This window comes from Pangasianodon hypophthalmus, chromosome 21, assembly GCF_027358585.1.
Source record: "Pangasianodon hypophthalmus isolate fPanHyp1 chromosome 21, fPanHyp1.pri, whole genome shotgun sequence".
NCBI lineage: Eukaryota > Metazoa > Chordata > Actinopteri > Siluriformes > Pangasiidae > Pangasianodon > Pangasianodon hypophthalmus.
In genome coordinates, this window is record NC_069730.1 from 2,912,836 (window position 1) to 2,937,373 (window position 24,538).

The 24,538-nt window shown below is 38.5% G+C and overlaps 3 protein-coding genes and 1 non-coding gene across 5 annotated transcripts in view; 2 read left to right on the forward strand and 2 right to left on the reverse strand.

Annotated features, from left to right (window-relative positions):
- The first annotated feature begins 124 nt into the window (after window positions 1–124).
- On the forward strand, window positions 125–6,477 carry klhl40a (kelch-like family member 40a). The gene is made up of 6 exons (XM_026940933.3): window positions 125–1,387; window positions 1,784–1,944; window positions 2,905–3,012; window positions 3,145–3,330; window positions 5,138–5,287; window positions 6,073–6,477. The coding sequence occupies exons 1-6, from the start codon at window positions 266–268 to the stop codon at window positions 6,182–6,184; spliced, it is 1,839 nt and encodes a 612-aa protein (XP_026796734.3). The 5' UTR covers window positions 125–265; the 3' UTR covers window positions 6,185–6,477.
- A 1,217-nt stretch (window positions 6,478–7,694) lies between these two features.
- Window positions 7,695–16,251, reverse strand: zbtb47a (zinc finger and BTB domain containing 47a). The gene is made up of 6 exons (XM_026941380.3): window positions 15,777–16,251; window positions 12,558–13,790; window positions 12,189–12,336; window positions 11,986–12,101; window positions 11,767–11,911; window positions 7,695–10,605 (listed from the first exon to the last, which is right to left on the reverse strand). The coding sequence occupies exons 1-6, from the start codon at window positions 15,777–15,779 to the stop codon at window positions 10,283–10,285; spliced, it is 1,968 nt and encodes a 655-aa protein (XP_026797181.3). The 5' UTR covers window positions 15,780–16,251; the 3' UTR covers window positions 7,695–10,282.
- Window positions 16,252–16,905: 654 nt separating this feature from the next.
- Window positions 16,906–16,979, forward strand: trnat-agu (transfer RNA threonine (anticodon AGU)). Its single transcript has one exon. It is a non-coding gene; the product is annotated as a tRNA-Thr (tRNA).
- Window positions 16,980–17,950: 971 nt separating this feature from the next.
- The window catches only part of vipr1a (vasoactive intestinal peptide receptor 1a), a 39,211-nt gene continuing 32,623 nt past the window's right edge, over window positions 17,951–24,538 (reverse strand). The window contains exons 9-13 of one of the 2 annotated variants that reach the window (XM_026941442.3): window positions 23,480–23,546; window positions 23,309–23,400; window positions 21,969–22,098; window positions 21,043–21,084; window positions 17,951–20,437 (exon numbers count right to left, since the gene is read on the reverse strand). In XM_026941442.3, coding sequence (XP_026797243.1) covers window positions 20,246–20,437; window positions 21,043–21,084; window positions 21,969–22,098; window positions 23,309–23,400; window positions 23,480–23,546 — 523 coding nt within the window. In that variant the 3' untranslated portion in view covers window positions 17,951–20,245. The other variant, XM_034314902.2, reaches the window with a different exon arrangement.

The window sequence follows — 24,538 nt, forward strand, 5'->3', positions numbered from 1 at the left end:
AAGATGGTGGCCGTAAAGGGGGAGGGAAGATAAAGGTGTCTCAAATGTCAGGCCCTCCAAATGTGAGTCCTGTGGCTTTACTCAGTTCTAAAATTAAACACAGCTGATAGCCAGTGGCAGCTGAGTGGCAAAGCTACACTACACCAGCCTCCATTTCTCTCTCATAGAGTCACACTGTTAATCCGACAAGTCCAGCAGTGGGAGCGGAGCCGGACACCCTCCTACTTAAATATCAAGCTAACATTGCCCACGAAAACCTGGCAAGATGGCCGCCGTGCCAGTGGACCCAGTGACAGAGCCACGTATGTACCAGCAGTCGCTTCTTCTGGGAGGCCTCTGTGAACTTCTCGAGAATGACAAGTTTGTGGACTGTGTCCTGAAGATTAAGGACCAGGATTTCCCTTGCCACAAGCTGGTGCTGGCCGCCAGCAGCCCGTACTTTAAGGCCATGTTCCTCTCTAACTTGGAGGAGAGCAAAAAACGAGAAGTAGTCCTGAAAGATGTGGAACCAGGCATCATGGGCATGATTCTAAGGTACCTCTATACCTGTGACATCAACCTGACTGAGCAGAACGTCCAGGACATCTTCATGGCGGCCAACAGGTACCAGATCCCTTCCATCTTTAGCGTTTGTGTATCCTACCTGGAGCATAAGATGGTGTTGAGCAACTGTCTAGCCATCTTCAGGCTTGGACTACTGCTGGAGTGCCCGAGACTGGCAGCAAAGGCTCGGGACTACATTTGTGACCGCTTTGAGCTCATCATCCGGGACAAGGACTTCCACCAGCTAGGATCTGGAGAACTGGCTGCCATTATCACGTGTGATTCCCTTAGTGTGGAAAAGGAAGAGAAGGTGTTTGAAGCTCTAATGGAATGGGTTGAGTATGATGAGGTTGAAAGGCTGAAGGATCTGCCAAAACTTCTGCACTGTGTACGGTTTCGTCTGATGCCACCTGCTTATTTTAAGGAGAAAGTGGAGGGGCACCATTTGATCAAATCTAACCAGGAGATCAAGAAAGATCTGCAGCTTATCAAGGATGCACAAAAGGGACTGCTGCCCAAAGTCAGAGGGCCATTAGGCAAGAAGGCAGGAGCCACAGTAGGTGATGAAGATGAGGATGAAAATGACGAGGGTCTGCTTCCTGGGATCCTGAATAATAACCTACGCTTTGGAATGTTTCTAACGGACTTTATAGTAATGATTAGCGACACGGGGACGGTTGCCTACGACCCTGCTGAAAACGAATGCTACTTAGCCTCTTCATCTACTGAGATACCAAAAAATCACTGCAGCTTGGTGACCAAAGAGAATCAGATCTTTGTGGTTGGAGGGCTCATATATGACGAGCAAAACACAGAGGAACCGTTCAGCTCTTACTTCCTACAGGTATTATTTCAGAAAATATATTATTCTTATTATTTCATATTGGTGTTATCTTTTGCTTACTTGCGTTGTACCAACTCTAAATTCATCTGCATTACAAATGCATGCAGTATGTCATGCATCACTTGCTCCATACACAATGCCAGTGATTCATCTAGCCCTCATCTGGGATCACTGCTTTATCAAAACAGCTGTCAGGGCTACAAAGCTTATGAATCATTTTGGCTTCAGACATCATGATCTTTGAGGCTATTATCACATTATGAACTTTGTGAACCATAGCTGTTTTCCTTCATCTCAGTGATTTAGCTTAAAAAGTACATTTTGTGAACAATTTCAGCAAAGAATAGCGCAAGCTCATTTGTATGCTGCATGTTCTTCCACTTCTCTCGCCGCCAGTTTGACCCCATGAGCTCTGAATGGCTCGGGATGCCCTCACTGCCAAACCCCCGCTGCCTCTTTGGGCTCGCTGATGCCAAGAACTCCATCTTTGTCGTAGGTGGAAAAGAGCTGAAAGAGGGAGAGCATGCTTTGGACACTGTCATGATCTACGACAGACAGTGAGTACAACCAAGGATTCATTCTAATGATAAAAATAAATAAATAAATAAAAATTTTAAAGCCTTGCAGCTGGAACTACTGTATTGTCTAAAATTTTTAGAAAATATTGTCTATGTTTATGTTTATAAAACCACACAGGTTTATGTTAATGTGCTCCTTATTAATGTGTACGTTATCATTTCTATAGTGACCTGGGACTTGTATAGTGAACACTCCACATAAACAGATTTAAAAATTTGTAACTGTTGATGTGGTGAAGTTTTCAGTAAGAAGACATTTACCATTTAGAATTTTTGGAAGGAGTCTCCAGTGTCAGTGAGAGAGAGAGATAAAAAGAGAGGCTGGTGAGGGAATGACGGTTTATATCTGCAATATTGTAAATGATAACGGGAACTAGCTTGTTTTTTGTGAAAGTGCCACCAGACTAAATGTAATTAAATTGTAATTACTAGCAAATTAATTGCTAAAAGTAAAATAAAACACTTCAGTACATGCTGTTACTCTCATCACCCTGTCGTTGATTATTTTCCGATAAGAGCATACTCAGTCATGTTTTATTGCCAGTAGTAACTTTGTGGGCGGCAGCCTTGGGGTACTTTAAATTAAACATATTTTTTGTTATATAATAATAATAATAATATTACATAATTAAAAGGACGGTACTAAATTAATATTGGGCATTACATGATAAAATATAAGGATAGTTATTTCTCTGTGCTGTGCATGCTGTCTGTATGGATTAAATATTTGACTGAACTCATTAAGAGGCCTGTGAACAGGAAATAAAGATATTTCAATTTCTTAAAATTAAAATATTGATTTGTTTTAGTTTGTCATAGTCATTTTTCATAATAACTGAATTAAAATGAGTTCTCATGCCAGGACACTTGGATCGTACTATAGATGTTTACTCCTCAGATGCAATAAGGACATCACTGTCTTTGTTTTTCTTCATGTAGATCTTTCAAATGGGGTGAATCAGACCCAGTTCCATATTCAGTCTATGGCCATGGGACTGTCTCACATAACGGACTCATTTACATCCTGGGTGGAAAATCAGAGAGCAAGTATGACTGTCTTTCTTTTTTGTTCTAAACTAGCTAAAGTAATACAATGATATTATGTTAACAAGTTTCACATGAAGAATTCCTTTAGCCATCTTTCATGACCGCAGATTCTGGGTATATGTTATATAAAAGGAAGTGCCTGAGGAGAATGTGTGTCTACAACCCCTCAAAGTTCGAGTGGAAGGAGCTGGCGCCTATGAAAACCGCTCGTTCCCTGTTTGGTGTCGCTGTCCACAAGAACAAAATCTACGTGGTGACAGGAGTCACTGACGATGCTCTGACCAGCAAAGCTGAGGTTTATGACATCGCCAAAAACACGTGAGTGACAAGTTGATCTCAAACCACACTTATCTCTGACTTTATAACCTTGACCTCACACATCTTGTGGTTAACTTCCTGTTTTTCTTAATATTCTCAAGCCTGAATTTTCAGCCTGGAGCAATAAATTCTTCAACTTCTTTAATCCTGTTCTAATAATTTTTGAGAATAGTGTGGATATTGTTCACATCTGTAAAGACTTACCTTTTTGCAGTACACTCTTGGGCAAAAAAAAAAAAAAAAAAAAGCCAAGCACAAAATGGCAAATTATTAAGCTTTTAATGGTCTTAACAACAAATCATTGGTCAGGAAATGAGCAAGAATGAAACAAATGAACTCCTGAAACCTCCTGTGCCACCATTTGCTCACTTCCTTTTGCTGCAGTGAGCTGTTTGGGGAAAAGCTAGAAACTCACTTATATAGTCTTCTTGTATGCAAAGGTAAAATCATGATAATGCTTAAAATATTTGATGTAAAATTCAAATCAACACATATCTGGGTCTCCAAAAATACCTTCTGGGTTTTTTTCCCCCCTTAAAAGATGAGTCATTATTTGGTTATCTGCCACACCTGATGCAGCCCATCAACGGCCTGATAACAAGCTCATAAATGGACCCAGGATTGATAGAGAAGGGAGATATCTACAGTATTTGTTTAATTCTTGCTAATTTCCTGACCAATGAGTTGTTGTTAAGACCATTAAAGGCTTAATATTTGCTTTTTAAAAAATATTTATATTTAAAATATTTAATATTTGCTATATATATATATTTTTTTTGGCCCAGGAGTGTAGTTATCTGAAGTGGCAGAGGGTAGATGGAGCTGATACCATCATTGCCATCTACTGGGCTGGGGTGGTAGTACAGGTTATGTTTCAGGAGAATCTAGAAAACAACTGCTCTAACAAATTTTCTAAAACCAGATAGAAAGACTAGATACTTTATTATTATTATTATTATTATTATTATTTTGGTTCTGCTTACTTTACATACTTACCCAGTTTCTCAGTCTCACAGTTTTCAATAGCTAATATGCTAATCATAAAAATTGTTACATTAAAGTCTAATCATATATTGCCTACACCCCAATTCCAACCCAAGCTAAAAATATTGTTTTTTTTTTTTTTTCATGTATTTTTTAATTAAAGAAACAAGTTATTTTATATTTAAAAGGACAACAGTGAGGGACATCCTCTGTGAGGGATGAAATGTTAAGCCAAGTTGCTAGCAATTGGATAGTCATTTTCCCAGTCTAAACATAATAAATAGTATATTTATACACAAATAATATGTTAATCATCAGTTCTGTTATATTAAAACTTAAGACATATTGTGTACACTTCAATCAAACTTTAAGTTCTGAGGTTTATGTAGCTATAAGCTTCACATCATTCATATTATGCTACAGTAATATTAATAATATTAGCTAGTTCCCTTGCTAGCCCTGTTGATATTTCACAAGTTAATGTGTCATATTTTGAACAGTATTGACATTAGAAGTACAGTGGACAAAGATTTAAGCACTTAACAGAAGGGAAATGGATGGATAAATGAAATTTAGGTTCAAATATTGTTTCATATACTTCCATCCTATATTCTAAATTTCCAAATAATCAGCTAATTATCAAGCGAAGTTTAATCCAATGTCAATATTAAAGGAAGACTACACTGTGTGTTGTGGCTCACCAGCACTACATATGAGTTCTGTTCACTGTCACACTGTGACTATGATGAATTTTATAAAACAGAAGACAACTACTAATATTTCTAGAGTTAAAAATTTAAAGCAGCTCTGTTGTGTGACCCAGGTGGTCTGAGTTCGAGGAGTTCCCCCAGGAGAGAAGCTCTCTGAACCTGATCTCGCTGGGCAGCTGTTTGTACGCGGTGGGAGGCTTCGCCATGATGCCCAACGACACCACAGAGAAGCTGGAACCCACAGAGATGAACGATATCTGGAGGCAAGTCATCAGCCCATATGTAGATAATCATGCACAGGGATATTTCTTGCAAGTGGTATAAGTGGTCGCTTAGGGCCCCTGGACCACCTGCAATTTATCTAACTAAATAAGGGAAGTCAGTTCAGAAGATCATGAAGAAGCGTCGATCATAATGTGCTCATATTTATAGCACAGCATACTTACAGCTCTAAGTGGAACTATTTTGAAACCCACTCTGAAGGAATTCTGAACAGGAACTCTTTTTTTACTGGCACATCTATAATTTGGCCAAAAATATCACTGACAAGTCCCATTACATCAAATTTGTTTTTTGGTTCTTTAGTTTTGTACTGGAGATATGAGGTGAGTGTTGCTAAGAAGTAAAGGAAGCTTATAGCTACCACTTTAGCATCTTTCCACCCTTCAAAAGTTATTCAGTATCACACCAACAGAAATTGCTATAATTATATTACTATAACAGCATGGCCCGAAGTGTTTTATTCGTCTCATACCACAGCAATTTGCCAATGAATACATTATACTTTCTATTTATTAAAGAATAAAACGTCATACTTTTTATCCAGTTATAGTTACATTTAGTGTTGTCCAAGGAAGACTCAGACTCAGGTAGGAGGTGTAGCCTAAATATTCAAAGGCGTAATTATATTTCACATTTGATTGATAGAGATTGCAAATTGACTAGAGAGCAAAACTAAGAAATGTAAACATTTTAAAACATTCATTTACATGTCAGTGTGACTCTTACTTGGCTTTTGATACTAATCCTGATCTCCTGGACCTCACAGGTTTGATGAGGAGGAAAACTGCTGGTCTGGGATGCTGCGGGAGATTCGCTATGCTTCAGGCGCCACAGTGTTAGGAGTACGCCTCAACGCTTTACGACTCACCAAGATGTAATCGACAAGCACACGACACCTATTGCACATGAAGTTTAGTGTGTGACGAGCACTGGAACTATTAGCGGTTTCCACAATCAAGTATATGTGCATGAACTTTAAAAAAAAAAACAACAAAAAAAAAACAGCAACAACAAAACAAATGCTCCTGGAAGATATGAGTGTAAAAACTGGACAGCAGGTGGAGACAAAGAACGGACCATTTTTCATTCAAGATGTGGACTGTTGTGTCTGCAGAAAGGTGTGATGTGATTTCTACATATTTGAATTAAAGACATCTTTATTAGAGAGTTATTCTGGATTGGACTTGAGTAATATATGTCTTGTGATTTCTGACATCGCTAAACAGCCATGTCATCCATAAAACTTACGACAGGTAACATGGACGCCATTTATGTCATTATAACATGTTTAAACAAAGAGAAATGAACAGAACAGGACAGAATGATACAGCGTTCAGCGAAAACACAGAAGTACACTTATCTGAAGAATGAACAAGGAACTTTCTTTAGGCTTTTACAGATACAACAATACAGCAGATGAGAGAATACAGACCAGGATTAATTACACTCTATAAAAGGCTCTCTTTCAATGCACAAGTACAAACAGTATTTTAGACACGCTGGTATCACTACAGACACTGTAATCTTTTAAATTTGTAATTTTATCATTTTATCATATAATGCCAAAAGGCCAAATCAACTTGGCAAATCAAGGAGTGAGGACTGTATTTTCTGGACTATAATGGTAACATACTGTAGTACGTATGACATCCTGAAGTGTTTTGTTCCTATTTTATAGTGATTAAAGAACAACGCATTATACTTTTTATCCATTTATAGTTACTTTAGTTCCTATTTGTATTTGTGTTATAGCAGCTATAAACACTTGTTCTCTCACTAATCTCTCTCTCTCTCTCAAAGTTAATAAGACAAAAAAAGCAGCTTGTCATGTTAACTTAAAGTTACAGCTTTACCTGTGTTACAAAGTGCTGACACTGGAGACTCCTTCCTTACACAAAGCCTATATCTTTAGTCACCTTATAAATGATTATACACTTTTACTAATATATATATATATATATATATATATATATATATATATATATATCTTCAAACACTAAAAACAAACAATGCATGTTCTGCATTAGTTAACATGAACAACCCATGAACTTCAGCATTAATTAACCAGAAGCAATGTTAACAAAGTCAGCAGCTGTAAACATGTTCATTAAGGTGCTAATCATATATATATATATATTTTTATTCATATCATAAATTTATTCATTGATATTATGAATGTTGTTTAATGCAGGTGTTAATTATCTGACTTATTATTTTATACACTGTTAATGTTGCTAATGGTGTATAAATGCTGTAGTACATGGTTTGTTCATGTCAGTTATGGGAACCTTAAAGTAAAGCTTTTATTGTTTGTTGTTATCTGTAAAATCTTCTTAATCTTCTCAGACTTTCATTATGTTATGGGTTGGGAAATGTAGCTTTCCAATCTTTATTTTTTTTAAAGCGTTTGACTGCTTAATAGTTGAATGAGCCCAGTTTTAAAACTAACTATTACACAATTCTGCTCTGCAGCTACAAGCCAGGATCGTTATAACACGTGAATAAATTTCACAACGGATAGAAAAAAGGAGTGTGTATGCTTTAATGGGTCTCCATGGAGAATTTGCCTTTATAGTCCAGAAAGTATGGTACTCATTGTAGAATAACATTTAAAAATGTTTTAAAGAAAACAACTTCAGTAACAGAAGATTGGCTTTTACTATTAGAAATCACAATGAACACATTAAACACTTGAACTCTTCAAACTAAGACAAGAACTTATATTTGGCCTGAAAGAAATACTCATCTGACACACCGTTGCACGCAGTACAACATATTTAATACTATACTAATAGACTATACTATTTAACTAGTATAGTTGAGCTCTTAGAGGTGCAGAGGTAATCTGGTGAAGAAATCTTTACCTTATAGGGTAAAGAATAAGGGCTTGACTTTTTCTAATTACGGTGCTTCATCTAGACATGTGCTGATATAGTGTTGGATTATAATTATCAACATTTCATCTCGGTGTACAATGTATTATAACATTATCACATTGTATTTAATATACAGTATCGTGCAAAGTTTTAAAGAAAGTACTTGAAAAGAGATGCTGTGAGGTGAAAACAAGGTTTCAAAATAATCAGTATATGAATACAGTATACAGTAAAATGACTACAAATTCGCATCAAATCAGAATTTGCCTTTGGATTTAAAGGTAAATTGCAGGGCAAGTTTTTAAGGAAATTGGCTGGTAGGTTGTTCCAGGTTTCTTAGAGAACTAAATTTCCCTAATTTCTTAGAGAACTAAATTTTTAGAGAACCTAACCCCCCAAAAATATAATACATTTCTTTAAAAAAAAAACAAAAAAACAAAAAAACATACAATTCCCCTTTTTCTACTGCCACTAATATAGCAGACATAAAATAAAAGGAAGGGAAAATATGCATTTAAGGTAAAATGTATATAAAAATATACTGTATGTTAGATAAGGTTTTTGCACAGTACTGTATATAATAATACATATGTTAATCAGCTGTCATTTGACATTCTGAAATTCAGTATAGATTTTTGTTTGTTTTATTTGCTAATTGCTAGCATTTTTATTTGTAGCGGAAAAGTTTTACTTTTTGGTTTTAGTAATTTGAGACTTTACGTTACTTTATCTCCCTGAGTACAAGACTCACGTAGGAGGAGAATTCATATAATAGTACAAGTGAACTAAATGTTCTCTTTTAGCTGTAATTCAATTGTAGTTTTTAGTATTTAAAGTCAGCATATTATTTTATCTCAGTTTACATAGACAGTTTTTCATGCTACGGGGATAACAACAGTTTGTCTCAAGTACCTCAATATGTCACATAACCATGTATCAGCACATGCCGAACTGTGTCTACACTCACCGCCTTTACCATTAGCACCGTGTTGCTACACTCATCCCAAGGAAATTCTAAATAAGGACTATAATATAGAATAATATTTTAACTCCAGTATGCTTTGAGCAAGGTGGAGAATTGCCTTGGAACTGGTTTGGATTGTCTTGGACAAACCCCCTGTTCCAACAACAAGGAAGTGCTTCAAATTCTGATTATAAGGTGCAGTATACCTCAGGCATTAATACACATTATCATATATCACAACGTGGCTTGGGTGATGAACAGATAATGAGAAAATTCAGAAAGAAAGCCCTCAATATCTAAAACAATACTATTGAGAATACTGATGGGGAAAATAACAATATTCAAACCTCTTTAACGCATATCGTCAATTAAATAAAAATACTAAATTTGCCTCACTATTCTTTCTTTCTGTTGGTACTGTATAAACTGGAAAACACATACATTAAACACTGATTAACTTTAGGTCCAAATCTTCACATACTTTCTTTCTTTTAACATTGTTAATCGTTTAATGACATTTTTTGAACAATTTTGTACAACATCATGGAAAGTCCTTAAATTTGGTACAATTCCAGCTTCAAATTTTAGGAGGCAGGGCCTAAGGAGACGGACTGATACCAAACTGTGGTAAGGAAAAAAAGTTTTTTTGGTTTGGCTAACAAAAAGAAAAAAAACTTTGATTTATAGTCATCTATCTTTTTAAGTGTCTTCAATTTCATCACCTTCAGTATCATAACACTGCAGGTCACATTTCCAGGTAGGCTTAAAAGATTGCTTTATCGACTGCATCTAGAACGAGAACTGCATTTCAATCCTCCTGAATTCTCATGGAATGCTAAGACATATGTAATGCTATTATATGATGAGTAATGACCTTAACCGTAGCTATAATTCTCCAGTATATTTAATATATATTGCAAATATAACTATACTTACATACATACATACATACTTTGATTTTAATATTAGTGGCAGCTACATTTGAAGGCTATATACTGTAATACCAAATATGGCACACTATGTTTTTACCTCTCTCAAGGTAAATTTTTTTCAGGCTGAGGATCATTAAATACTTGGTTTATGCGCAAAAGCTAAACAGGAAGTACCTCTAGATTGGCAGGGAAACAGTTCAGTAGTTATGCGTCTCTCGAGTCAGTCCGTGCAGCTGAGAACACAGAACGTGGTCTGACATCCTTTGGGTTTGAAGAACTCTGATCTGTCACATACGACATATTGTTGGGGGTGGGTTCAAACTCTGTGGGCGGAGCCTCTGTGGTAGGGTTCCTGACCTGAAAGCACTTTTCGCGATGAGCTTTCAGCATGTTGGAGAAGCGGAAGCGCTGGCCACACGTCTCGCACGGGTACGGCTTCTCGCCGGTGTGTGTACGCCGGTGCCGCTTCATATTGGGACGACTGGTGAAGCTCTTCCCGCAAATCTCACATATGTACGGCTTTTCACCTAGGACATGTGAATATGAAGCCTTAGTAAACAACTGCAGGTTCTGCAGCTCAAACATTAAGAATAAGACGTAGAATATGAAGAATGATTTTTTTTTTTAATAAATGATGACCATTTGGTGGCAATTTCTCTCTACTTGTGTCCAATTCTTAAATCCTTTCAAAGATAGGAAGCAAAGAAGGGATACAAAAAAAGGAAACAAGGAAGCACAATTAAGGAGTTGACCATTTGAATCTCCAAGGAGTTATCTGACAAACTTCCCTTGAGTTGGCCTTTAAGATGTTGGCTGCAATTCAATCATTCATTCATTCTTCTATAATAACCACTTCATCCTGATTAGGATCACGGTGGATACGGAGTCTATCCCGGAAATGCTAGGTGAGAGAAGTACATGCACCCTGAATGGAATGCAGTTCATCGTAGGGCACCATATAAACACACATTCACACCTAGGTGCAATTTAGAGTCACCAATCCTCCTACAGGCATGTTTTTAAGATGTGGGAGGAAACTGGAGAACCTAGAGGAATCCCACATAAACAAAAGGAAATCATGCAGAACTCCAGACAAACAGTAGCTCATAGTCGGGACTGAACCAGGAACTCTCGATGTGTGAGGCAGCGACGCTATTCGCTGCATTTCAGTATTGTTTTTTTTAACCATAAGTGACCGCGGGTTGCCGAAATGAGCAAGAAAATCTCGTTTGGTGGTTCCTCTGTTCTTGTGTCCTATCCTTGAATACATTCCTCAGAAAGAGGAGCTAGGATGCAAAGAAGGGATGTAAGGAAAGGAAACACAGTTAAAGACCTACAGTATTCACTTGAGCCTCCAAGAGGACATTTGACCCCTCTAAATTCAGTCCACATACAGGCATGTTTCTGGGAGGTGTGAGGAATGTGTGAAAGTACTCCTGAGGTCAGGATGGTATCGGGGACCACAGTACCACCTGTGATTCTGAACTGGAATGTAGGTTGAGGCACATTTATTGTGTTCAGTAGTAAATTTACCATTAATTGGATCAACACCAGCTCTAACCCAGCTTTCTGTCTTCCGAGTAAAAACAGCCCTCATAAAAGAAGCTCTCTTTGCATAATGGATTAAATATGAATAAGTAGGACATTGCAGACTCTTAAATCTGTGTTTAACCATGTACAAATGTTACCTGTGTGAGTTTTCATGTGTTCATCGAAGTACTGCTTCATGTTGAAGTCCTTGCCGCACCACTGACACATGAACTGCTTGTGGCCGATGTGGATGCTCATATGCGACCGCAGCTGGTACTTGTACTGGAAACGTTCATTGCAATTCTGCAAAATACGCAGTCACAGATTAAACAGATGCCGTTCATCTAATTGCTAATTGTATAATATTAAACACTCACCTCACATGTGAAGGGTTTCTCTCCTGAATGCTGGAGGAAGTGAACTTTGAGGGACATGCTCCGTTTGAAAGACTTGCCACATGTCTCGCAGGTGAACGGCATTTCCTTCGTGTGAGCTGAAAACACAAGCAACTGTTCAGGAAGTTTAAAACACAGTGGCCTTGGCCTACATCCATAATAATGTCACAAGGCTGCTAACTCACCAACCATGTGCTTGCGAACGTGAGCCATGGTAAAGAATTTCTTCCCGCATATCTCACAAGTGAACTTTTTCTCGGCGTAACCGTGGACGATTTTATTGTGCTCGTGCAGGGACCAAAGTTTCTTGAAGTCTTTGCCACAGGTAAGACACTGTGGAGAAACGAGGACAAAAGCATAATACGATGACAAAAATAAATGAAAGAACACATGGAGTGTTATATACGGTAACTTAAATCAGAATTTTCTATTCATCCAAGTCTCAGGTAAAGCAATACTTGTGCTTTATTATCAGCTCAGTATGTCAGAACCTGTGTGTCACTGTTATCTGAGCAGCGGTGTATATGTGTGTGTGTGTGTGTGTGTGTGTGTACCTGTAAATTTTTCTCACAATCAGTCTGCTGATGCAGGAGCAGCTCACTATCCAGAAGGAAGCGGGTGCCACATTTTTCACATGCCTGCATGTAGTTGTGTTCAACGTTGGCGTGCATCTCCATGTCCCAGCTGTTGGTAAAGACCTGCGGGCACCTCACACACGGGAAGCTCCGCCTCTCCTCCAGTCTCACATCCTGTCCAAGCCCTTCCTCTTCTTCCTCCTCACCTCGCACACCCCCACGTCCGCCACGCCTTACCCTCATACTTGTTCTCATCGTAACTGTGGCCATGGCATCCACCGAGGATCTGGTTTGTCTGCGAGATCTCTGAGGCAGGAATTTGGGAATGCTGAAATCCAGATGTGCTGCTTCTCCTGCCTCGTCCTCGCTTGTCCCACCGGGCACTTCATCCTCGCCTTCGCTTTGCTCTCTGTCTTCCTCCGAGTTGCTGTTGTCCTTCTCTGTCTCAAAGCCAGTGGGTACCGTAGAGGAGCAGCTTCCCTCCAGGCCTTTGGACACATTTAGGGTCTGGTTGTTGAGATTGAGCTCGACAATGATCTGCTTCCTGTTGAAGCAATCTTCTGAGTCTCTCGATAGCTCCATATTACTGTCCTCCTTGCATGTCCCCAAATGCTGTCTTTCTGCAATGTGTGCAACATATGGGCTCCTTTCGCTCTTCGTGCCAAAGATCTTGGCACTGGATGCGTCCTGTTCCTGCTTGATCTCCACTGAGAAGTTAGAGTCACTGCCTCCTCCATTTCCATTGCTGTTGCTCCAGGTCTGGATGTCCCGCTCAGGCTGCTCATCCCGCAGTGAGCCACGTGAGAGCAGTTCCCGGCATGACGATGCCACGTTGCCCATCTGAAGCACGGTGGCGGCGCGCAGCACATCGCGTGCATTCCCACTGTTCACAAGCAGCCTAGATGTGTAGATGAAGTCAAGGATCTGCACAAATCCCTGTGGTCGCAGTGCTTCCAGAGATAGCTCCACGCGCTGCAGCTCTTTACTGGAGGCGAAGAGCGAATGGAAGAAGGGGCTGTAGGCAGCCAACACACCCTTGTGTGCCTGGAACGTGGCCTTGTGGCGCAGAAGCACGATGTCCACATCACACAGGTCTGGCTGCAGCAAGCGCTGCTCGTTCAGACGCTCCATCAGGAAAGTGCAGTGCAGGGCCATGTCCTCCACCACGGAGTACTCCCCTGACGGGTGCTCAGCGGTCTTCTCCACTATCAGCTACACGGAAACAAGACAATATGTGAATAAGGACACAGAAAAGACTGTGACATCGCAAAACTGTACTTGTAGAGCCGCATGACAAATAACTGGACAACTATGCAATTTTACGTGCAACAATTATTTAGTTTTTAACTAATTATTATTCGTTTGAAGGCAGATTTTTACTGGAAAGCTCCAATTTATATGGCTGATAATATAATTCTATTCTATACTTAAATAGCATAATGATGTTATTTGAAACAAGTATATAAATATTCGCACATGAATTTGTGAAAACGATTCTGCTACATGTGGACTACCTTAACCTTGTAGCTCAAATGTAAAACTAAATCAGCAGACAAATGGACATCAAGCATGACATCACTGATTGAATAATGCCTTTCTGAAATCCCCAGCTCAGCCAACAAACAACCTTTTATTCACAAATCCAGTTGACATCAAGGCGGTGCTTCAAATCTAAATCTCCTTCTGTCTTAAAAGCGCCCATAATTCAACACCGAAATAAAGAACCTATGCTTCCTGAACTATTTACTGTTCTGCTAGTAATGCAGTATCGACTGTGTCTAAGAGAATAATGATGATGAAAAGACATAAAAAATCAAGACGCTAAGGTGGAAACTACCTTTCTTTGACTAGAACACCAGAAAACTGGCTTCTTCTTCAGCTCTGTCTTAAGTTATGACCCCAAAATGCATGCACTGCTTAGGCTACAATGCCGGTGCAAGCTTTCTAAACTGACACTCACGTCTGTTTTTTATCACCAGATAACACAGTTTCCCTTCTGAGCCGATATTTTATTAATTACTAATTTAAAGCTGCTTGAATGTGAGAATTTTTTTAAACAGTTCTGACGTACAAAAACAGTGTTTTGACTTAAAAATGGCTGACGGCACCTTTAAAATGTTGAGTGCATCCAGGAGGAAGAATGTTTACTTGCTTTTTTGTTCCGATCCATTAGTGCTTTCACAAATTCCCTGTATTAAGAGTGGTGTGTGAGCTATGACATTTTATCCACTCTCCTCGGTAACACTGAAGCTGAACTCACAAGCATTAAAAGCAGCAGTTTGTAATTGTAGAGGTCACTGCTCTCTGCAGTTGTGGTGAAAAAACTGACAAGGCTTCACCTCTCTCCTAACAGGCTGCCTTTTAGGGATAAAGGCGCTGAAAGTGCTTTTATAACTGAAATTACAAGAGGAGGCCATTAGAGTTACAGCAGCAAACTACTTAGAGTCAATAAAAAAAAAAAAAGTAGGAACAACATTCAATAATAATATTCCTTCTGTGTGTTCATTTTTTTTTACATAAGCTTATGTATGAAGAATGTTGACTAAGTCGTTTTTGTGTAAGCGTAGGAGCTTGGACAGAATTATTTTGCTGTTCGAACTTTATGGTCAATTTCCTTTTCTAACAAGCGGAATGAAAATGAAAATTAATGATCTGTTTTACTTTGGCAAAATGTGAGCAGAGGCCTGATTCAAAGAACTGATGCAGAATTAATGCAGGGAGATCTTATGAATCGCAGCTTTCCTAAAGTTTCTTTAAACATGATAACACTATCACAGTTCTAGAAACACTTTTACAAGGTGCATCTTTAAAGACAGAGGTAGGAATGTGTTACACAGGATTCCAGCCCTCTGTCCTGCACATCTGAGTTCTTTCTCTGCTCTAATACACCACCTTCAACTCAGTTAGACTGAATCAGGTGTGTGAGGTGCAGGGAAAACACTAAAATGTGCAATGAACAATGCTGAGTCCTTTTTACACCCACACACACCCACACACACACCCACCCACAGGCAGATTTGAGAAGGAAAGTGAGGCACAAATACCGCATGCATTTGAAAGCTTTGGAAATGATTGACTAAGAGGAATTCTCAGAGTGTGCTATGAGCTGGTCAGGCCTAAAGCCACAAACATCCAGAAAGGTGTAAAGCGTTTGCAAAGGCCTGAGCTGTGGGAGCGATTCGGAACAGAAGATCAGACCATTGTAATCCGCTGCTCTTTGGTGCAAACCAGCTCCGATTCTCCTCCCCGGGATGCGCGCTGTCCCTCTCCATGAAAGAGCCGATTTCCGCTTCACATCTGCGCGGCGTCCTTTGCGTTCACACAGCTGCCCTTTTCCTCGCCATGTTCGCGTGCGGAAAGAGGGAAGTGGTGATTGGAGCTCGAAAATCATATGGGGCGCTCCGGTCCGGTGCAGTTAAAGCGACAGCGGTGCCATTTCCCTCCGCGCGCGCGCATTTCAGTCCTCTTACGGTTTTTATTACTATTATTATTCCAACCCCATCATTTCGGCTACACTCAAAATCGTAGACGCGCTATGACACGGAACGCAAAAGTGCGACTCATGGCTGTGTTCAATTTTCGCATACCATGATGATAAGGTAGTGCGCCAAAACAAAGTTTGTGAAACCGCAGAAAAATGGCATCTCTCTCTCTCTCTCTCTCTCTCTCTCTCTCTCTCTCTCTCTCTCTGTCTACCTCGCATGCGCGCGCACACGCGCTCGCGCACCCCGAGCTCCAGCGCCGTTCACGCGCGCGCGACTGCCGGGTTCAGCGAGTTCGTGGCAGAGTTGAACGGGTTCAACACAACCGAGTGAACCGAGTGAGGTCCTTACACGCACAGCGCTGCACCGGCCACACGGGGGCGCTAGGACACCGCAAACACCACTGCTGCCTCCGGAACAAGGGCGCGCGTGAGGTTGAGGCAGATTTGCGAATAAATTATTATTAGACTTCACACAAATCCTCTTCCACAGCAGGTGCTTTATTTCACTCCAGTGGAAATATTCTGTTTCTCCATTTTTTTTTATTATTAGCTCAGTGATGTGTTTTCTTTAGTGGGAGAAAATTAGGTACATGAGACTTTTTTTCAGATCTTTTGGAAAACTTTTATTTCTAAGATCACAGTTCTTATTATTGGAGATAACCTCTATTTTTTCCTTCATGGTTTTATTTTATTTTATTATTATTTTATGTTATAATTTTCTTTCTTTTCCCTTAATCCGGCTTAGGTGGTTGGTGGTTGGTGAGCTCGACAGGTGAGCCAAAACAGGTGATAAAATGTATAAGCCGGTTGTATTACTACAGAATGAGAGTCAGTTGACGGTGTGGCGCCGTGGCTTAGTTGGTTAAAGCGCCTGTCTAGTAAACAGGAGATCCTGGGTTCGAATCCCAGCGGTGCCTTCATTAGGGGTAATAATAACTCACCCCTCGGCAGGGCTAATTTTCTGGAGCTGAACATTTCATGAACAAGAAGAGCAGAATGTCAGTTACAGACAGTAGAGCTGTAAAGGTATGGCTGATTGATCAGACGATTTAGATACAATAATCATAATGTTTGGATTAGTGATTATATAGTGATTTAGACGTTCATATTTTTTAAACTAAATAGGCTAGGAAGATGATTTTACCTATAACTCTAATATTGTTAAAATAGTCTTCTGCATTGTTCAAGTATTAACAGTAGGCCTACCCCTGATTCTGAACAAAGTTGGTCACATAACTATCAAAGATCTCTAAATCGAATCGTATCACAACATATCATATCGCAGCAGATTCAGTGGTATCGTCAAATGTTAAATCGTTGCCATCAGAATCGAAATTGTATCATATGGTGTGGATGTCTGAGATTTACATGCCTAACAGACAGACAAATAATCAAACAGATAGCTAGCTACAAAGAAAGGTAGATAGATGGATAGACAGACAGACAGACAGACAGGCCCTGGGAGTTTTATATTAATTTTAGTACATGTTTAAACTTGAGATTGAGGAACAGCATGACGTATTCTTTGTATAATAATTGTGTACAAAGATAAAACGATGATTAGACCTACTATAATAATATCTGAATATATAATTATTATAATTACCTAATATTAAATAACATAATATGCTGCTACACTTCTATAATACACTATACAGCCAAAAGCACAGATAGATAGATAGATCACTTTATTCATCCCAGAGGGAAATTCACCCATTATAGCAGCACAGATAGTTTGAAGTATACTAAAAGTAATTTAAAATTATAAATGAAACAAAATAATAAATATGTATAAAAATGTATTAACTCTATTACAGGTTTATGACGTAAAACCACTGAAAATGTAACTTTTTAAAAATTGTTTTTAAAAAAAGTTAAAACACAAAGTCATTAATGCATTAGAGTAAGCTGCATAGCCGAAGCTTATAGACTGAAATGGTTTGTTAAACTGGTATTCCATGTGGCAGATTAGCATGAAATCTCCACTGATTGCATTGTTTTATTCTGCAATACATCACAGCGGCTTGGAGACAGCAGCTAATTATTTTCTATTTTGTCCTTGTGGTTCAGGGAAAGCATTTTAGCCAAACCGCAAACAGTGAGTCAGTTGTGCAAATAAATAAATCTAAAATAAGCCGAGTGTTTGGCTACAGGTTAATGAAAAACGTATTAACATTAGTCAGGATTGGCTCTTTTTCATGGCTCCATTTTTAATAAAAATCCTTAAAGATCTCAGAGGTCTATATGACTTATACCCCTGTGCTGAAGAATTCCTGATTCTGATTGGTGTTGATTAATTTTCTATAACAGCTGCTCTGACAGTAGTTCCGGCTGCAAGGCAAATCACAGATTTATATTAACATGCTCGCTATAATACGTTATCGTTTATATAGAAACAACTCATTAACAAGTACTAAACATAATAATAAAAACATACAAAATTGTTTATTATTTAACAAAGGAAGCATCCAATCACTGATGTGGTAAAGTTTTCTGTAAAGAAATGTTTATTTAATGTTTATGGAAGGAGTCTCCAGTGTCAGTGCTTTGTAGCTGTACGTTTTCCACCACAGGAAAGTCTTCAAGACTGTGCTGACTATGAGATTCAGTTTAGCTGGCCTAGGACCAGAGTCTGCTGTTAGATCATCCAGTTTATTAAAACAGCGGGATGTTCAGGATTCCTTATCAAATTAGAAATCAAGTCTGAGTGCTCAGTCTGGCTCCTGGGTCTGGTGGGGTCGAGTGCTACACGTCGGAAAGCGCCGGACATGGATGAATGTCACTGAAAGTAGGGGGATATGGGAATAATTTAACAAGGGATTTAACGGATAAATAACAGATGGAATGTATTTTAGAGTACGGGTAAACAAAGATGGTATCTCTCTCATACACTCACCACCAGCGTCTATTTCATTCTTACACGCTGTCTTCATGTCTAGGAGAACTGACTGCCATCATTACACACAAGACATGAAATCTAATATTTTTTTTCAGCTTTCATGAATATACAGCAGATGTGAGTGAGAAATATCTGAAAAACTATTTAATTGACCATGTCATGTACATAAATAGGTGTTCTCTTCTACACATGTATTAGGATCATGCATGTAAACATTCATGAGAATTGTACCAAACCACAGAAAATATGATTTTGATCAGACACTCTGGTCCCAAAATTATCAACTACATTTACAAATATAAAAAAATATGAGTATTCTGAACTGTCTGAATATAGCACAATAATACACTTCATATACAATACAAATCTTACAAAATTACAACTTACAATGCCAACATTTACAGATAGATCTATAAAATAACATTACAGGCACAAAACACCCCGAATATATACATACGTACGTGCATACATACATGATAAATATACTGGAATTAAAAGGAAACATTCTTTATGACTGTCAGTGGAACAGACCAGGGGTCTGCAATTAAAATGAGAAAAGGAAGGATAGCATAACAAACAAGTAGGAAAAGCAGACAAGAAGGCAAGATTGTTCATGCTGGTCACATCCAAATAATAATGAGAGCAAAAAAAAAAAAAAGAAATAAACAGGCTTAATACACACCTCTGAGGTCACCTTACAGGTAATTAAGGGTTTGAGGAGTGACAATTTAATCCAACTAGAGCAGGCTAATGAGGCCCAGATGAAGGGAGATGACAGCACTAAATGTCAGCCCTCACATCACCAATCCAAACCTGGGATGAGTGTGTGTGTGTGTGTGTGTGTGTGTGTTTGCGTGTGGGATGAAAGAGTTGGGATGATTCAAGATTTGGACAGGACATACTCCACACTCACGTACTTCACAGAGTACAATCTTCTCTGTTCTTCGCTCGCAGATGCTGGACATGATGATTACAAATATTTGCATGTCAGAAAGTTTCCTGATAATGACATGTCCCGAAACCTGTCCTTCCCCTTCCCCCCCCAGGTCCCCCTCACCCCCCAGTGTCCCTCGCTAGGGCTAGCTACTAGAATGACTAAGAACATCAGCATTCACATCATGGATGCACTACACCACATGCCTATTTAACACCGACCATCTAAACTCCACAGCATTCCACTGCCATGCCGTTCACGTTGTGATGATGGAAACCAGTTCAGGATTGAGCTCGACCCTGGAGTGTGGGAGAGTTCTGGATTTTTGGATATTAGGCCATTCTGTCATCTCAAATGGTGGAGAAGTCGTCCATGCAGCCTGATATGCGGTGCGTGGTGGGGCTGCACTTGGTCAGCATGGTGATCTGGGTGTTGGAGGTGCTGCCGTTGCTGGCCAGAGAAGGCTGGTGGTATTTGGTGTTGGTGCCCAGAAACCTCTGCATGTGCCACCGCCGCCACTTCCGCTTGATTTCAGACTGCACCTGAACCACAATTAGAGAAATGAACAATGAATTTTATGAGCGTAACACTATCTTTAGTGGGAAAATCAGCAACAAGATGTTTAAATATAACTGCCCAAAGTGACGTCACTTAAGCCAACATTCACAAGGACGTTTTGATGTCCGTCAGGAAATGCATGATTTGTTTGTTGTAGGTGGTTTCGTGGGCGGAGATTGATGGGTTTTCCCATGTGACTGGCAATCATGTCAATCAGAAATTCATTCAAACATGGATGCTTGGCACCAATGAGTACCTGAATCCTTGTTCTCAAAAACACCCGAAAACAATAATATTATAATTAACCATAATTTTAAGTATGCTCCGTATATTACTGTAGTTCAAAATATATCCAACGGGTGGCGATGATGTATTAATAGTGTATACTGGGTAAATACAGTGAATAAAAGGAAGACTAGCGACATCTTTTGCATGGCTGTACTGCGAGCCACAGTTTTCTTACTCAATCTTTGAGATTATATTATTCAAATTGCATTTAAATTTACGAAAACCACCTTCGTTTTACTTTTTACTAACCCCAATGGTTAGTTAAATATTTACTTAAAATGAGAAATAATGTTTGTATTACCTCTCCATTTAGGAAACAGTACAGAATGGCTACGCAGAAGCCCTGAGGGAGGAAAAACAGTAAATAAATGATGAGAATAGTCCTGGATTATTAAGATAAAATTCTTTATTGTCATCGTACAAGTAACGGAATTTCATTTAGCTGCAATCCAACCAACATGAGATTACAGCAAAATAGTAAAATGTATATTTAATACAAACTTAGACAGATGTACATAGATTTTTAAAATAAATTTTAAAATATGTAAAATGTATATACACTACTTGTGCAATTGTAGTATGAGCAGATTTCATGTCCAGGTTATTCGTTATTTATTTGCCCAACCAGCGAAAGAAAATAAATCCTACCCCTTACTGACCGTTGCTAAAAAATGATACAATATTTAGGATATGTGCAATATTGTGCATTCCTCATAGGAACAGTAGCAGCTAATAAGACAGTCCTACTGAGTCGACGCTGTAAGATCACATGTAATGTCTGTGTGTTCTCTATGTTCTCCCTACAGCGCTTAAAAATGGATTCTCAAAACAAACAGTTAGAGCAACAATGTTGCATAACCTTTCATGATGCTTTGGGGAATTCTACTTACACTACCCACTGTACCAGTTTCAATATAACTACATTTACTACTAAAGACATGGTCATATTTCACTCTCTACATATTTTATTAGACTCTGGAGAAAGAGAGATGAGTTGGGGATGAGATTCCCCTGACAGCCATTTTTGGCTCAAAAACAAACAAGTCTGTATAAAGGGAGGGGGACTGCAGATCCCAGGACGGATTCATCACTGCTGCTGCCACTTTATGGATTTTCCTGGCATTTCAGGAATCCGAACCAGATAAACAACAATGAGAATGAAATAAAGACGTTGTGTGTGCATGTGTGTGTTAGAGAGAGAGAGAGAGAGAAAGTTCTATCACATACCTGAAAAGAGCCCAACATAAGGTCAACCACCAGCCGCATGTAAGACCGTACTTGATGAGGCATGAAGGCAAAGATGATGTAGTTTATTCCAAACAGAGGAATCAAAAGCAAAGTCGATTTCGCCAACCTCCTGCAAATTAGGGGATAACAACCATGGAATATTTGCTCCCGTAATCATAAAGGATAACACACAGTGTCAGCAACTTAAGTTCAAAAGTTACATCAATATTTACGTGAGGAAAGTTCCTTGTATTCAGAGCTGGTTTACGCACATGTTCAAGTCATTTTCTGGTTTCCCCGTTTAGAGTATTAAAATTATCTGCGTGTAGTTTATCTGAGGTTACCAGATTCTTCCTTGAGTAGAAGTGTCAAAGACATGGTCATTTCATTAACATCTAAACCATCACCTTTAAACACAAGCACTTGCATTTAAGCAAAGAAAAAAAAAATCACGGATAGAAAATGCAGACTGAAAAACAGGTCACGTTCTTTTTCTTTGCTTTCTAATGTAATGTAAATGTCACGTCACGTTAATCACTACAGATCTGGTTTAATTTAACAACGTGGCTTTCACACTTATTATTCAGCAGCATATAAAATAGCACTTGATCCAACAAATCATATCAAGGTCATGAAGTTATAATGTGTGCGTGGGATATAGGCTATTTTATAATGCTTTTAATTCACAATTAATAAAGTAATGCCAATGCTTTGGATAATTCGATGCGCTTTGCTGTAAAGAAAACTTCTGCTTTGAAGGATAAGCTGACCAAGCACTCATGTGTTGTTCATGATTTTATCAGTAAAAATTTCGGTCCTCAAATTAAGCAATGTCTCAGATTAAGATGCATCTCCTCTAATGTTGTACATGTGAAAAAAAAGTTTTGTGGACTTTACAGGGAGGATACTATTAATTAATTAATAGTGTCATATTTATGTATTTAATATCAGCCTTGACTGGCATTCCATAAATCTTCCTGTGTATTTTAACAGCCCAAAACATAAATTTCAGCATGACATATTGTGGTAACAACAAACTATCAGACAGCGGGCTGGACTTCATACTGCTCCCCGCTCCAGCCGATAACACACAAGAAAAATGTGCTGAAGTTCAAGGTTAGAATTATGAGTCACAACTCTGTTTTACTCAAACTCCACTGCATGTGCACAACTCTGTAGTTACGGCTGAGGTCTGAATACCAATGTGTGCAGTTTAAAATCCTCACTACAAACAAAATCAATATAATGACACAACACAATTCTACAAGGAATAAACATGCTGTTTATAAATCCTGTAAAGAAAAACCTTCTCTGATTTATGTCATGCACTTCAAACTCACGAGTATTGATTCGATTCGTTTCTGCCGATGTCCCTGCAGTTGATTTTCTGACGAAGAATCCGGATGATGCACATGAAGAGGATGAAATTCAGCTGCAAATATGGACAATCATTGATTATGACATACCTTCAGCTATGATTCCAGGCTATAGAAAAAGACTAAGCAACTCACCAGGATTATTAGTAAAATGGGAGTTTTTATAATCCACCACAGATTGTCATCAATAAAATCCCAACATCTGTAAAGGAAACAAGACAATGCCATTTTTGTTCGATATATGTAGATTTTCCATTTTGATCTCTTTTGGTTCAAAACAGAATGAATGCACTGGTTTAATGGTGCTTGGTTTAATTTGGTCAAAAATTAAATGTACCCAATTTTTTTCTCCAACATATCTCAAAGGGAAGACATTCTTTGACTTCTGAACTCTTTAGTTTTGCTAAAGTAGCTTACAGTTAGTTTAATTCATCACATACTTGGCTCAAAAAATACAGCTTGAAAAACAGTTTGGCTCAAAAATACCAGCTGAATAGAAACAACTTTAAAAAAAGAAATAAGTGAATTAATAAAAATTAAAATAACAAAAATGATTAAAAAAATAAAATACAAAACATTAAATAAATAATAAACAGGAAGAGACATACAATATTGACTTGATAATTAAATAAATAAATAAATAAATACACAAATGACTCTGAAACTATACTATCATTCAAATCACATATACAAATTTTCCTCTTCTACAATCTCAGAAAAAAGGGTACTAAACTGTACTATTCCTTGGCACTGACATGGCAGCCTCAAGTGTACACCTTTTGTACCTTTAGTACGTAGCTTCTACATAGAAAGGTGAATGTTGTGTACCTTTAAAGCTAAACCTTAAATCATTTTTAAAGATACACTATATACACATTATATACAGTATATCCACAGATAAAAGATACACATTACAGTTAAATCCAGGAAAGGTACAGTTTAGTACCGTTCTGCTCTGAGTGTATCTGAGTACCCGATACCAGAGTATGTGCTGTGGAAGGACGCGATGCAGCTGTTTTTAGCTCAGAGACGTCATTTCGTCCGTTTTTATAGAAAACTGTCTGAAACCACATGAGTAAGTTGAGTAAGATGATTTTTGCACAATGCTAAAATGGAGCTTACAAGCAGCCATCACTTATTATCTATCTTTCTTGGCTCATCTACTGCATTTAGAGAATGAGAAAATTTGTGTAA